Genomic DNA, 16,243 nt, shown 5'->3' with positions numbered 1-16,243 from the left:
TAATTAAAATGGAAAGTAAAGCCTATTTAATAGAAATATTATTTGTAACAACATTACGCCCCCCCCCTGCCCCCGCACGGTGCGCCCCCTCCCTTCCCGTATCATGACTCTTTTTGGACGTCACCACATCAAAAAATCAACACAAGATGTCAAAACGGCCAAAACTGTCAGGTGCCCAGGGAAGAAAAAAGAGAAAAGAAGAGGAGGAGAAACGAGAAAAGACAGAGGTAGCAGGTAGGTAACGTTAGCCTACATGAAATTATTTGTCTGTTACAGAATGTGATAGTAACCTGGCTTTTTAGCATTAAGCTAATGTTGCATGATTCGGCAATTGCTAATCAATAAATAGCTAGTTCTGTTTTAACGTCGGGTTAATATTGTGGAGGGGGCTAAATTGTTATGGAAAATAATAATGTAACGTTAGGTAATTACAGTACTCCCACCTTACATTCCTTAGGGACATTTGTATTAGATCTTTTAAGCAGGTGTTTTTTGTTTACATTGTTATTGCCTTTTGGTTAGCTAATGTTTGCCCTGCAGGTAATAGTCACTTTTCCACCCCTTTATATATTAGGTACAGTTGTAAGTAAAAAAAGGTCAAAGACAAAGCTATTCGGTTTCTTGTGAGTATGTACACTTCACTGCCGATGTGGGGGGGCGCCACCTAAAATCTTGCCTAGGGCGCCACATTGGTTAGGACCGGGCCTGATGTGGGGACATATATTATGGTATTTTGAGAGGTAATCATTGAAGTCGGACATCACTGAAGGCCTAGGTGGGAAACGCACGGCCCGCCACTGCTCAAATGTAGTGCTCGCTCCACGAAAATCGAGAGACACTTTTTAAAGTCAACAGTCTAATGTAGTTCAAACACGGCCACTGTCAAGAGCTCTCTTTTTCCCACCAGTCACACACTTACGGCCTTCACAAAAATTGCGCTACATGTCACATTTGGTTGAATTACGCTTACAAAATAATGATCTCCGAAAAAATGGGTCACACTTTATTCAATGCAGCATATCAGTATGTGGAATTAAATTATGGAATGGATTAAGTAAAGAAGTTAAACATTGTACTGATATGATCCAGTTTAAGAGGTTGTTCAAAATAATAGTGCTTACAAAGTACAAGGAATAAGAATTATGAGAAATACTTTCAACCTTATTGAAAATAAGATATTCTTCATCTCAGTGTGTTAATAATGACTGAATTAACTAATTACATATTACAAAACTGTTGCGTATACTAATTCACAGATGTTATTTTATTATACAAAAAGGTCAGTAGATGATTCTATATATTTGTAAACGCTCTGAAGTGGGAAAGGGGTAGGATTAAATAAGCTTTGCTTCTTCCTACTCCTTTTCGGATATGATGTAAAGTGAAACGATATGAAATTGTGTGATGTATTATACTGTAAGTGTGTTCATGTTCGAAATAAACTAAAGAAAGAAAGAAAGAATGCTGATTAATGTTCCTAACTTCCTATCAATTACAGAACAAAGTGTTGAGATCAGTGATACTCATTGTGCGGCTCTCAAAGCTGTGCAGCTTTAATATAATATCATAAAAACTTACTTGACTAAACCTAAAATGTTGCAAATTTCCAGTTTCTTGTACAGTACCATAATTGGTTTCGTCATTTGCTGTTATTTTGGATGATTTTCCTAATTTGTTCACCTATTAATTTTTTGAAAAGTACATTCCTTTGAATGCATTTGTAATTGAAAGCAAAACAAACATGGCATTCAGATGTATGATAATTCCCATGACGACACGATTATTTCACCTTCTGTGTGATCAATAATTGAAATGATCAGGAGGATTCATATCGGGGTAAAAAACAACAACAATAAAGAAAATAGAAACAATACAATAAACAGAGTAAAAAAAACAATATTAGATACCAATTTCAAAACCCTCTACAATATTCAATATCTGACAAACAGGCAGATAGTTTGACCCTGTATTACATGACTAATGTAATGACTATTCAACACAAACAGAGTGCGACCCCGATAGGGACAAGCAGTAAAAAAATGGATGGATGGTTGGTTGGAGGTCCATCATAATGATGATAGTGTGCATTGTTTTACAACGTGCCTCTTTACAGCCAGCTGGGGGCACTGTTCACTGTTTCTCCAAAAGTGATTACAAACTAAATCTGTGGTCATTATTTTTAATGTTAAACTGTAGCAGAGGCTCCCGAGCAACAGGATATGTACGGTGCATTTTCTCAAAATATAATAATTTTAAGCTTGTGATACGATCATTTGTAATTTCCTACCTGGCAACGCCGATGGCATTCCATTCTATTTGTGGGGCGTTTCAAGCAAGCTCGTTACCTTTTGCTGCAGGGGGCGACAGAGGTCTACACGTGTCTTTTATTATAAAGTTGCTCTCACGGCAATAATGATTTGTTTCGAATACCTAAGAAAAGAACACAGAAAAATGTTAGGCCGGGGTATCACCTATAACATGTTACCAAATTGTAGCCTGTTTACAGCATTGCGTTATAATCTTGTATAGTTGTGACATTTCCGATTGTCCTTGAACGCAGCAATGGTGTTTCTAAATTCGAAGCAGATTTTTGGGGGAGGGAGGAGTGTCTTTCCCAACTTCTGCTTTGCCAACAAACGGAATCGTCACCCTCCTTGATGGACGGACGCATCCTTTCTGTAAACACCCAGTGATAGAATAGGACTTACCACTTTTCAAGGATCACAGCAAGGTAAATATATTTTTGATCAGGTTTATAGCGTCCTCGCGCATTTCAGTGTGAAGTAATTTAGCTAATTAGCAATGTGTTACATTTAAAGTTGGAAATGACTCGCTGACGTACGTGCCGCTAGTTGACTCTTCAGAAACACGATGTTGCTTTTTTTTAATTTTAACTTTAAAATGTTCTTTTTAATATATTTTATTTGTCGAACAGGACACATATGATGACATTCATCCCATTATGACTCATTTTCAGTTTTAGATGACGTAATTTCTCAGACACTCGTCATCAACAAGTCATGCTTTACTCAGAATACTAAGGACAAAATGTCTCTTCTTGATCTCGCTTTAAAAAAAATACAAATAAAATAAAGAGTATTGTGAGTTATATGTAGAGCAATAGTTCTCAAAATGTACCACCTCAGAAAACACTTGGCTCTCCAAGTAATAATGACCAACATTATATTACAGTTGCGTTGTAGACCTAAGTATTCATTAAAACAAGGTTGTATTTAACATGTATATTTAATATTTTGCGCTAATAATTTTATTTGGGTCATTGTTTAAGTACAACAATTTATTTTCCTATAGTCAACACAGTATTACTGTTCAAACTGTGTGTAATGCTACACAGTTTGAACAGTAACACTGTGTTTGACTATAGGAAAATAAAACGGTGTACGTAAACAATGACTCAAAATTAATTGCGCACAATTAAGTGATTTTTCTGAGAATCACTGATCTAGATAGAGAGTTTAGAATTGGAAGTAAAAATAATATATATTGATATTTGACCTATTTTAAACACCTTTATGAGTGGAGGTCTTTCGGATCCCCATATCTTTAGTCTGTTTTTTAAACTGTCCTTGTTGTCATGAATTTAAAAGCAATGTTCTTTTTTATGACTTGTTTGCCTATTTAAGGCTCCAATTACTTCACATCAAATATTCCACTTTGAATATTTTTTGGGTGAAAATATTGCATATTTTGTGTTGTTGCCATAAAAAAACAGGACTTTCATTGACAAAGGGGAATAAAACATACCAAACAAAACTACATGTCAAAGGACAAATCTAAAGTTGAACTCTGGATATTTTAGCATTGGAAGTACAAAAAAAAGAAGTATATCTGATTTAACACTTTAATGACTGAGACCCCTTGGGGTCCCCGGAACCTTAATCGTTCACCAAAATGGAATGGATCTCTAATGGTTACAATAAGTATTGTATTGGGTTTGAAAATGAAAAATATAATTTTTCCTTGTGCGGCCCTTAGTGTAAAAAGTTTGGACACTCCTAATGGAGTGTCTATTCTGAGAGATTGTAGGGTCATGGTAGATTATACAGTGTTCACTACTGTCAGTACTAATAAAACAGTTTATTCAAGGGGAGTAATTACAAAACTGCCCACAGTGTTGCAACTCGGATTATCCTCAAAATTGCTGAGGAAAACATATATTTTGAAGCCTTAAGTGTATCACATGCAGTAGTTATTGGGTTAGGCGTTGGCTGCATGTGTTCTCATGGAAATACTTCTGGTTAAAGATGTCACATGAACTTTAATGGCATGCAACTTAATTATTGCATGTTTGTTTTGTACTGTTTTTTTTTCTTTTGCATCCAGTCTAATATGGAGTTCTAAGTTCTATAACTCAGCACACTTCTGTCTTTTTCCGTCTTTTTCTAACCGAAAAATATAATATCTTATTTTACCAATAGTGGTTTAACCGAGCATACAGCATATACTGTATTTTTAAAGTGTATACATTTTTTCACTATAACTAACTATATTAAAAAAATTACTTACGGCCCAAATAATTTGTATGGCATTGAGGCTTCTCGTTTATATACAGTGGCCTAGTGGTTAGAGTGTCCGCCCTGAGATCGGTAGGTTGTGAGTTCAAACCCCGGCTGAGTCATACCAAAGACTATAAAAATGGGACCCATTACCTCCCTGTTTGGCACTCAGCATCAAGGGTTGGAATTGGGGGTTGAATCACAAAAAATTATTCCCGGGCGCGGCCACCGCTGCTGCCCACTGCTCCCCTCACCCCCAGGGGGTGAACAATTAGGGGATGGGTCAAATGCAGAGGACAAATTTCACCACACTTAGTGTGTGTGTGACAATCATTGGTACTTTAACTTTAACTGTAACACATACTGTAGACAGAAGCAGTCCAATAGAAGCGGCGTGGCGCAGTGGAAGAATGGCCGTGCGCGACCCGAGGGTCCCTGGTTCAATCCCCACCTAGTACCAACCTCGTCATGTCCGTTGTGTCCTGAGCAAGACACTTCACCCTTGCTCCTGATGGGTGCTGGTTAGCGCCTTGCATGGCAGCTCCCTCCATCAGTGTGTGAATGTGTGTGTGAATGGGTAAATGTGGAAGTAGTGTCAAAGTGCTTTGAGTACCTTGAAGGTAGAAAAGCGCTATACAAGTACAACCCATTTATCATTTATCATAAGCAACTAACAATTTGTAGTCTTGTTGTAGTTACGATAGAATATACATTTAATGATAGCTAATGTTACACAAAGCTAGTACGCGAGCGCACGTCACGCACAGGCGTAGTTTACATTGGAAAGTTAGCGTCCTCTAGGCATCTGCGTAAAAAGCATAGAGAAAGCATAGAAAAAAACCACCATTGTAATGGCCTGTTTTGACTCACTATTTAAAAATGGAGTGAATTATTTTCAATCGTGGATAACATGTTAATGACCTTGTCTAAATTGGTTCTATATGGGCATTCCACTCTTTACGTCACTAAATGACGTTGGATTTTGATGTTGTTGTATTTAATGTTAAATGTTGGTTGTGGATGTTTTTCCACACTCATTGAAATATGTTTATTGAGAGGCAGAGAATACCTTTTTTGCAGCCTACCGCCAAACTACAGATGTGTAATTTTTTGGTCTATTTTAAGTTTAATTTCTAAAGCATGTGTCTGTAAACTTTGTGTGATTAAGCCTAAATAGCTTTGATTTTCTAAATCTTTAGCACTATGCTTTCCCACCCGAATTCAACATGATGATCTAACCAACAATGGAAAAAAACAGCAGCAAATAGCCAGCTGGAGTTTTTGGCAGGAAAGCACAGTCACTGAGTGACATCATACTAAAACAATTTGCTTTAGCAAGCAGAATATTTCACAATGACTACCACCTGTACATAGACATCAAAATGAATGATGTTTGTTTGAATAGGGTCATATTAAAATGGTGCCAGTATTTTTCCCAGGATGGTCACAATATATGAGCAGCCAAAGAAGATTCTCCAAGTTTATACTCCTTCATATTCCACTGGGATGCATTTGATTTAAAAACATTCATCTGCCTCCAAATCCACCACAGTTTAAATTTCTAATAAAATCACAGGGTACAGTTTTATGTAAACTTCTATGTATCCCAATTAACCACTATGGATTGCAGAGTGAGGGTTTTCTAGGTAAGAGTTCTAGGTTAATGTGTAGCTGGTAAAACCCCCAAAACAAAAAAAGTGTTTTTCTCAAATGAAATATAAGATATAAAATATATTTATTTAAAGAATAATGTTTTATAGAACAATTGTATTTACACACGTTTTTTTACAAAAGAAAAACAACATTTTAAGATATAAGTAGTGTTTAGCCAACATAAAAGTGAAAAGTGTTTAACACAGTTGAAGTAATGCTGAGAGACCGACATGTTACAATTAGATAGCTGGGGTAGACTCACTTTCCTGTCCACCAGTGTAGGGTTGTATCAAAGGATAGAAAATCTCTCTCTACCTCTTCTGAACTCCTGTTTTTATGCTGAAGTTGTAATAATCAGAAAAATGTCCAAGGGGGTTTTGCAATAGCATAGACATCTGTGCTAATGTTGGCCTTAGCTAATGTTGTGTTGTTCTTTGTCAGGCTACATAGTCTAAATTTCAATATTGCATTAATTTCTTCACAACAGATTAATACATAAGGAAAATACTCACTCATGCTTTCTGTTTTACTGTGATCTGGTTAAATGCAGGAGACAAATGATGTAACATTGCATTTAACTTGTGCGGAAACTATGTTGGTGCATTTGAAGTTTCTGCAACTCCATGCGGTTCAGATTTTATCACTTATTTGTAGGGATGATGTTTGAAATCGGTTCTCCTGGTTGTTCGATAAGAAAATAACCGATTCCATGGACTCGAATCCCTTTTTGAGAACCGGTTCCCGTTATCGAGGCCACTATAGTAATGAAAAAGAGTTGGTTCTTTATTCGAATCCCTGGGAACGAATCCCTTCCCACGTACAGGAAATGCCCTGTGGGACCTGAAATGTTATGCCCATTTGATTGTAAACTCTTACTGACACCTTGTGGCAATATGAAAATACTACGCGTCATTAGTTTGGGCACTTCCGGGTTGAGACAATTGAGAAGTAGACAAGTTGTGTTAGCTCTTACAAGCCTTGGAAAAAGATAAGTCTGTAAGTAAACTGTTTAACTTGTTTATGTAACTCAATATTAAGGTGAAAGGTGGTTAAGTTTGATACTAAGATGTTTATTGAAAAACGATTTTTGTGCACTGTTTCAATGGATGTTTTGAGGACTTAAAATTGCTGCCAGTCGTATATTTCCACCATCGAAATAGTTTCAACACTCAGAAGTATTTGTTTGATGATAGTGCTGTATATTTGTGTGAAGCTAATATTTACATATTGTGTATTACATTTCAGTATGTTAATTGAATCACATAGCTTACACATTTGTCATTGTGTGTATTTCATTTTTTTTTAAAACAACAGTCTAGTGCAAGACAAAAGTAAAGATAGGAAAAGACAAAGTAAGATCAACAACAATAAAGAGCCTAAATGGATGAATCTGCTTTGGATTGTTTGTTAGCTGTCTGCCAAGCTGTATAACCTCAACACGTATAGTGAGGGCAGAACAGGCAATATGCAATTATTGCCAGGCTTCGCTCTCATGTAAGGGGGGAAGAATTGTTGATTGATGACTGTGGTGTTCTTAGTGTCATAGTGTGTGTAGTTAGTATGTTCCAATAGCAGCAGAAGTGCACTTTTTGGAGAGCTGTATTATTTTCAGTTTTGTGCCCAAGGGACTGATTTTATTTAACACTATATTATTATTTATACACCTATAGTGATCACAGAGACAGGTTGTTTTTGTGTTACTGTATATATTTGTTTTTCTGAAAAATCCCACTTACCGGTACCGGTAATATACTTTGGGTAACAACAGTCAATATTTTTTTTTTTTTTTTTTTTTTTTTTTTTAGGGGGGTAACAGTCAATATTTATTTATTTATTTTATTTTATTTTTTTCTTATAAAATAAAAGTGAACTTTTGTTAAACCAAATATTGTGGTTTTTTTCATATACAACAACCTATCTGGATTCGATAAGGGAATCGATAAGGAATCGGCTCGATAAGAGGATTTGATAATGGGGTCGAACTCGATAATTTCTTATCAAACATCATCCTTACTTATTAGTTACATTCATTAAACGATTAATCGAAACAACATAATATAAATTGAAGCTTTTTCTATTTGAATTAATCGCTGCATTACATGTACCAGTACAGTATTTTACTAGGCTAGACCCACTTGTGTTGAGGACACTCTGTAAACACATACAGTATGTAGTCTCAGGCTGTTGTTGACTTTGATTAGATTATTACTGTACGCTACACCTTTTATTTTGGTTACTTTGAAGCCATACTCTATTTTTTTTTAAAAAGCACAGTGTGTTCAATGGTAATAAAACCAAGACATGGTAGGATAACCAAGGTATATTTCTGCTGCTCTTGTCATATAGTCGACACGCTTTATGATTAAACATATTTTGATGTAAGGTATTGCACACAAGCCAAGACAAGCCACAGACAACCTTGGCAAAGTTTTCCCTTGATGAATTCCATTCTCATCGTGCAATCCCAGACTAACCTGCAGAGCAAGATGATAATCAAGATTGTGGCTGTAGTGGTGTCAGTGCTAGCTATGTTCCAGGAAGAACAACATCAAGGTTGCGTCCTTCCTACATTAGGTTATCAATATGATTTGGCTTGTTTTCTTGTTTTATTTTTTTCAGTGACAGGACACTCACAATGTAAGGCTTTGAGATGTGTTGTAATTCCTTAGCACACATCGCCACCTGCACTTTCAAGTGAAACCAATACTGTGCATGGATTATTCTGTTGCTACAGGTGAAATGCATTTACTATACTGTTTTTTTACATGTGCAATATTGTTTTTTTTATACTGCTTTTCTTAGGTGAAATTGTGTACAGTACACCATATTTGTCATTAAGTTTAATATTTTGTAGTTGTAGCTTAACTGTTGCCATTTGCAATTGTTAATGCTGTCAATTTTATACTGGTAAAAGTTTCAGATAATTTTGGATTTAATATATGTTGGATTTAATGTGGTATTTCTCCGTTTAAGAAAGCACTTTTGGTGTCTTTAAAGGAATACGGTCAATTTATATTTATAAAAACATTTCACATGCATTTTAGTCTGCAAAGGTTTTTTGTTATATTATTTTTACACTTATTTTTCAAAACAAGAACTGGGTTGGTAAACGATTCTTGTGTGCAGGCAACTAATTTAAATACTTTTTGAAATAGGAGATGTCTCTTACAAATCAACAGTTTTGGCTGAAACTTAAGCCTTCATCAAAACTATGTCGGCACACAAAAATACCTATGTTTTAAGATGACATACTGGACACTATTGATCTAAGAATTGGGTTTTCACTTTTATTTTGGTTATCTTAGAATATCAGGAAGTTTTCCAGTAGTCACAGGTTTTGTCTACTCTGTAAATAAATACATTTTGGCGAGCAGGAGTCATGCCTCGCCAGAGTCATGACAACCAAGAAGAAACCTAAAAAAACATATTCCGCTTGTAGGGTTCTGTTTGGAAACACTTTGCCTTCCCCTTGTAACACTTTACCAAACAAAGACATGTAGATACAATGAAAGCCGTGTGTTGGGATTGATCAATAACGAGCGGAAACAGGGCTTCAAACTGGAACTATCAGGTAATAAAGAACATTAATTTCCTAGAAATAAAATAGTAAATTAGACTGTTCCCACTGTTGGTGTTGCACTTGTCTGTATTGTTACACTTTGCTAAAATTAAATGTTTTTCTTTCTTTTACTTGAATTATTTTGTATTTATTGGAGAATCTCATATGTTAATCTAGACTGGATTAATCACTGTCAAATAAAATTAATAAATTGGCTATTATTTCCTTGCTTAGAAAAGTTGTTATTGGTATCGAGGTCGGTGATTGGACTACAGTAAATCTCATATGCAAATCTGGCTATCATTACTTAATGGGTTACAGTGCATCCGTAAAGTATTCACAGCACTTCAAATTTTCTACATTTTGTTATGTTGCAGCCTTATTCAAAAATGGAATACATTAATTTTTGTCCTCAAAATTCTACACGTAAAACCTTATGACAATGTGAAAAGTATTTTTATTTTGCAAATGTATTAAAACATAGACAAATACACAAGTATTCACAACAAAGTATTGAGCAAAGGCTGTGAATACATATGTACATGTAATTTTATTTAATTTATTTTTTTAGTTTTAATACATTCGCAAAATTTCTCATAAAAAACCTTTTCTCATTGTCATTTTAAGGACAAAAGTAATTTATTTTATTTTGGAATAAGGCTGTAGCATGATGAAATACTGAAAAAGTGAAGCGCTGTGAATACTTTCTGGATGCACTGTATAATCCCTGTGGCGTTTACATAGTAGTGAAAGGCATTCAGGTGTGTGTTGTTGTGGATTTTTTTCTGAAGCATTTCCAGCACCCCCAGGATGTCTGCTGCTCATTGATTATTTCATGGAGTGTTGAGCAAATAGCCTTAGGGTTGACTGGAGCCATTTAAAGTAGCTATAATTACCACTGAGATCTGACTTGATTGGAAGTGACACACATCACCGTTTGGCTTAGAGATACTTCTTACCATCTACTAAGTGGTCGAGAACTATACCTATTCACAGCACCGTTGCTGAGCAGTGTCTGTTTAAAATTTCTTCTTAGTATCAACCTGCTAATAATCTGTGTTTGGCTACATAACAGATCTCTGTCCTGGCACTAGGCTGTGAGCTCTGAGCGGATTAAGTCCTTTTGTTTTGCTGTTACCGCAAGTTAACGGAGCTCCAAGTAGGACCGCTGCAGCTGATTTATGGAACCTTTGTTTTTGTTCTCTGCATGGCATTGGGACACACTGCCTGCGTTATGTGTATGCACAAGAAGGAATTGAAGGCGAAGGGTGTTGTGTTGGAAAAGCTAGATTTGCTTCAAAGGGTAATCGAGAAGCTTGAAATGTCCATCTTGTCAGACTGCCTTAAGTGCATACGAATGGGAAGAAGCAACAGGTATGCGAGTTATCACTTGACTGAGTAATGCATTGGTCTGATTAATGTCTGGAAGCATGTTTGTACAGACAAAATGATGGTGAAATTATTTGTATTCAAATCAATGTATAGGTATTACAAAGTAAGTTGACATGAATATGCATGCAATTGTGGTTCCACTGTTTTATCGCATTAATTTATATATTGTACTCTTATGAAAAATCTGTCCAGAAAATGCATATAAACTGACCAATTCAAGATGTAGTCTAAACATTGGGAAATATTTGATTACCTAGACTGATTTTGTTCTTGTGAAAGTCTTGTTTTTAATCAACTTTCCAGTCCTGCTGCAGTGGTGGCATTTCTTATATTCAGTCATATCTCCTCTCTCAAAAATTAGGTAATATGTTTACATAGAGCTGGGTCTACCAACTTTGATCACTATTAGAGCTATTTTGACAAAAAAAAGTAGAAGTAAGCAATTTGTGTTTTATTTGACCTGGAAAAATGTCAACATGTACTTTATATACAAAACAGAACTCCACCCCGTGTGTTATGCTATTTCACAGTATTTAAGATAGGTTCCAGCCACCGCCGCGACCTTGACAGGGACAAGCGATAGAAAATGGATGGATGGATAGTCATTACATAGATTCATAATGTCAGAATTGAACAGGTCTAAAGCTGAAAAGAGTTTAGTCAAATATACTTTGACCCTTTTGTAAGCTACTCAAAATCAGATGGTGAGCTACCTGTTGGGAACTCCTCCTCTTACGTCTTGAGTTGAACTTGTGTTTATAAAATCCATCCATCCATCCATCCATTTTCTACCGCTTGTCCAATTCTAGTGTTGAGATGCTTAAAAGTCTTTGCTTGGAAATAGAGATGGGTACCTTTCACATTTGAACCAATATTGTATACATTTTTGGCACTCATGTGGTAGTAAAAATGTATTTGTTTAATCCTAAACTCACTTTTTATTTGACATTTAACCTTGAGCCAATAATGATAACTGTGTTGTCCAGTTGTCATCAACGTTTCCTCTAAGGTGCGCGCCTGTGCAATTGCGCACTGCTCAAGCGTCCTCTGCGCACTATGCCACGCACAAAATCTAATAAAAAAAATAAGCGCATAACAATTTTCGACACACGGACATGACAGAGAAAACAGTTTTGTCATCATTGTTCAAATATTGTAACGTCTGTCGAGACGCTTTGAGGACATGAATTCGATCGATCACTTTACTGAGCGCCATAAACACATCACCAAAACATTAGTAAAAAAAATGATATCTAGCAAAACTGGTCATTATTCTGCAGTACAAACCAGACCAAAAGCAACTTTGTTATATCAACAGCAGCCGCTCGTTCTTTCTCACTTGCGCCAACACATGCACATATGGCACTTAACCAGTGATGCGTTTACAGCCACACAAAAAGTCGGACAACTCCAACACCACACATAAAGTGTCATTCCAGGCCGTTACACTATGATTTACCAATCAAATGTGTGCTTATTTTAGTGTCATTTATTATGAATCTTAATTTATAAATATTAATCATGAAATGCTTTTAGGATATTAAACAAATACTAATAAAAATATATTTTTTACAAACAGGAAGTTGCAGGAATGTACACATGATCCCCTGCTTACATCTCATTGTGCAACATGTGAATGTTTTAATGGGAACTAAATGCAATGTCTGAAAGGGGTACAAATTATTTCCAAAGCAGGACCTCCACCCAGACAAACAATACAAGTACACAGTTCATGAAAAACAATATTTTTTTGTCATTGTCATTGTAAGTGGGCCTAAACACTTATATTAGAAAATTATCTCATGGAAATGACTGCTGTCATTTGATTGTAATAATAAGAGAATGTTGTCTGTCTATCTGTGTTGGCCCTGCAATGAGGTGGGGACTTGTCCAGGGTGTACCCCGCCTTCCGCCCGAATGCAGCTGAGATAGGCTCCAGCACCCCCCCGCGACCCCGAAAGGGACAAGCGGTAGAAAATGGATGGATGGATGGAAATTTAACTTGTTATTTAGTCTGGTTTGGGACAGGTGTGCTGCTGGTGTAGCCACAGTGTGCACGTCTGATGTTGCTCACATGGGCTCCACTGAATGCTCAGGGAGTTTTTGCGTTTGCTCACACACATGAAAAATTAGAGGGAACATTGGTTGTCATATCTTGTTTTCTTACCCTTCTGAGTCATATTTTCAGGATTGTAAAGTGCACCTGTAAATGAGCTGCACTCACCAAATTTTAGGGAAAACATTTTTTCCGTATATTAGCCGCACCAGACTATAAGCCACAAATATGTTGCGAAAGGAGTCATTTAAACAGAGATAAAGGTTTATTTACGTACCTACCGTATTTTCCGCATCATAAGGCGCCCTGGGTTAAAAGCCGCGCCTTCAATGAACGGCATATTTCAAAACGTTGTCCACCAATAAGCCGCCCCGTGTTGTAAGCCGCATCTAACTGCGCTAAAGGAATGTCAAAAAAACAGTCAGATAGGTCAGTCAAACTTTAATAATATATTAAAAACCAGCGTTCTAACAACTCTGTTCACTCCCAAAATGTACGCAAATGTGCAATCACAAACATACGTATATCAACATGGACAGAGCTGCGTGAAAAAAGCCACCCGGCCTCTTCGCGTAAACTTAAACTTACCTTAACCACTCGCTCATCTTTTCTTCATCCATCCCTTCGAGTTAGCTTTTATGATGACGCCGGCTGGAAAGGTCTCTTTTGGCAAGGTCTTCCTTTTGAATATCACCATGGGTGGAAGTTAGCATGGCAAGCTAGAACCACAGTGAAGGATGACTTCTCATTCCCTGTGGTGCGAATATTCACCGTACGTGCTCCCGTTGCACAGTGCGGTTCACAGGAATATCAGTTGCTGTGAAATACGGTAGTAATCCGTGTGCGGATGGAGAGATTGCGTCTTTTCATGAACCGGATCCTTGTCGCTTAGTAGGAGCCATTTTGTGGTCTTTACAGATGTAAACAGGAAATGAAACGTACGGTGATATCCGCGCGTTTTTTCTTCTTCTTCCGGGGGCGGGTGGTTGCTTACAGTAGAAGAAGAAGCGCTTCCTGTTCTATGGGGGCGGGTGCTTACCTTGGCGGTTGCTTGCGTAGAAGAAGAAGCGCTTCCTGTTCTACCGGGAAAAAAGATGGCGGCTGTTTACCTAAGTTGCGAGATCGAAACTTTATGAAAATGAATCTTAATATTTATCCATATATAAAGCGCACCGGGTTAAAAGCCGCACTGTCAGCTTTTGAGTAAATTTGTGGTTTTTAGGTGCGGCTAATGGTGCGGAAAATACGGTAATTGTTTACTAACGGTGTCTGTAACACAGCATTAAACAGCTGATCAAACAAAATAGAAGTCATCTTAATGGACCAACTAGCTGCGGAAGCTAGCTTTCCAATCAGCTCAACAGACTCAATAACTCTATGCTGACGTCTTGGGGATTTTATTGCGGAATTTATGAAACTGAAATAATACAAAAAGAATGCTGTTGTAAGTTTAATAATACTAACACAGACACTCGTAAACGTGTTAGCATATTAGCTATTGCTAACGACGTTAGTGTCATTACATTATGATAGCTTGTACAAATATGCATGAAAACGCTCCTTCTGACATCATACATGGGACGGTTTAGTAAGTATGAATTGTTTTAGTTGTATTGTAAATCTTACAAACGTTGCTTGACATGATGAAGAATCCATAGGAGGAGAAAGATTATGGACGGCTAGAAGACTAAACTCCACTCCGGTTGAAAAACAAAGCACTACTGGAAGGACACTAGCACCTGCAGTGAGCGAACTTGTCCAAAAGATGAAAACACCTTTTCAGCGTATTTACTTGTTCTTTTTTTAAATTTTTTAAAAATATTTTCTTATGGCCTCAGCTAGGGCTGGGCGATATATCGATATACGCGATATATCGCGGGTTTGTCTCTGTGCGATATAGAAAATGACTATATCGTGATATCGAGTATATGTTCTCACGCAGTTGCTTTTAGCTGCGGGCATTACACTACAGGCTCTTCTCCTCTTTCCTGTCTCTGCTTCTCACAGGCAGCAAGCGCACCTTCTTACAAACGTCACATACTGTCACGTCATACGTCACATACGTATACGCCCTCCACGAGCAGAGAGGTAGCAGCATGGCTAACGTTAGCTGTGATGCTAGCGGAGCGGTGCGAGCGCTAATACAAGAGAAAGAAGGTGCGAATCTGGTAACAAATGGAGGAATAATTAATTCCCAAGAAAAACAGCAGGGGGTCCATCGTCTGGCGGTGGTTTGGCTTCAAGTGGGAATATGTCGAACAGACAACCGTAATTTGTCAAGTGTGGGGCAAAAGCGTTGCTATAAAAAGTAGCATTTCTGCTGTAACAAACAGTTCAGGGTGTCCCAAGTTACCGGAGTGTGTTAGGTAAGGAGGAGGAGTTTTGTCCCTACAGAGTTGTTGCCGTAGGGCTGTGACGTAGGGTGTGTGTGGTTGTGGAAGGAGGTGTTTGATGTTGCCATTATAGAAGCGGTGGCTACCGAACCTGCTCTAATGTCTCCTGCTTATTATTTTATTAGATAAGTACACTGTATAGGCGAACCCAGGACACTCGGCTACACTGCTAATATGTAGCATCATTTGAAAAGTCACCCGCTAGACAAGGAAGAGGGCTTACTCCGCACGTCAATATCTCCGTTTGGTGCCACACGCCCACACCATCAAAATGCCGAGGCAAACATTTCCAGATCAACACCGTATGAAAAAAATAGTGATTTTTTTTGTTGTGATTTCCTTCTCTGTATGAAAGTTTAAAAGTAGCATATATTAATGCAGTATGAAGAAGAATGTTTTAATGTAGACACATAGAATCATCATACTGCTGTGATTATATGCATCAAGTGTTCATTCAAGGCTAAGGCAAAATATCGAGATATACATTGTGGATCGCGATATGTCCTTAAAATATCGCGATATTAAAAAAAGGCTAGGGCTGGGCGATTATATAGATGTGATCATTGATCGCGAATAATTTGAGTTTGATCACGGTGATCAGCTGTTAGCATATTTCCTCGATCAAACATGGCGGAACTGTTTGTTAGAAGCTACAATGCTTGGTATAATCCTG

At 37.3% G+C, this 16,243-nt stretch overlaps 1 protein-coding gene across 2 annotated transcripts in view; it reads left to right on the top strand.

Annotated features, from left to right (window-relative positions):
- Positions 1-10,961: 10,961 nt before the first annotated feature.
- The window catches only part of LOC133616423 (G-protein-signaling modulator 2-like), a 29,949-nt gene continuing 24,667 nt past the window's right edge, over positions 10,962-16,243 (top strand). The window contains exon 1 of one of the 2 annotated variants that reach the window (XM_061975659.2): positions 10,962-11,103. In XM_061975659.2, coding sequence (XP_061831643.2) covers positions 10,964-11,103 — 140 coding nt within the window. In that variant the 5' untranslated portion in view covers positions 10,962-10,963. The remainder of the gene's footprint in view (positions 11,104-16,243) is intronic. The other variant, XM_061975658.2, reaches the window with a different exon arrangement.

This window comes from Nerophis lumbriciformis, linkage group LG14 (genome assembly GCF_033978685.3).
Source record: "Nerophis lumbriciformis linkage group LG14, RoL_Nlum_v2.1, whole genome shotgun sequence".
Lineage (NCBI taxonomy): Eukaryota > Metazoa > Chordata > Actinopteri > Syngnathiformes > Syngnathidae > Nerophis > Nerophis lumbriciformis.
The sequence above is the reverse complement of the archived record's forward strand: the minus strand, read 5'-3'. Positions and strand labels throughout refer to the sequence as shown.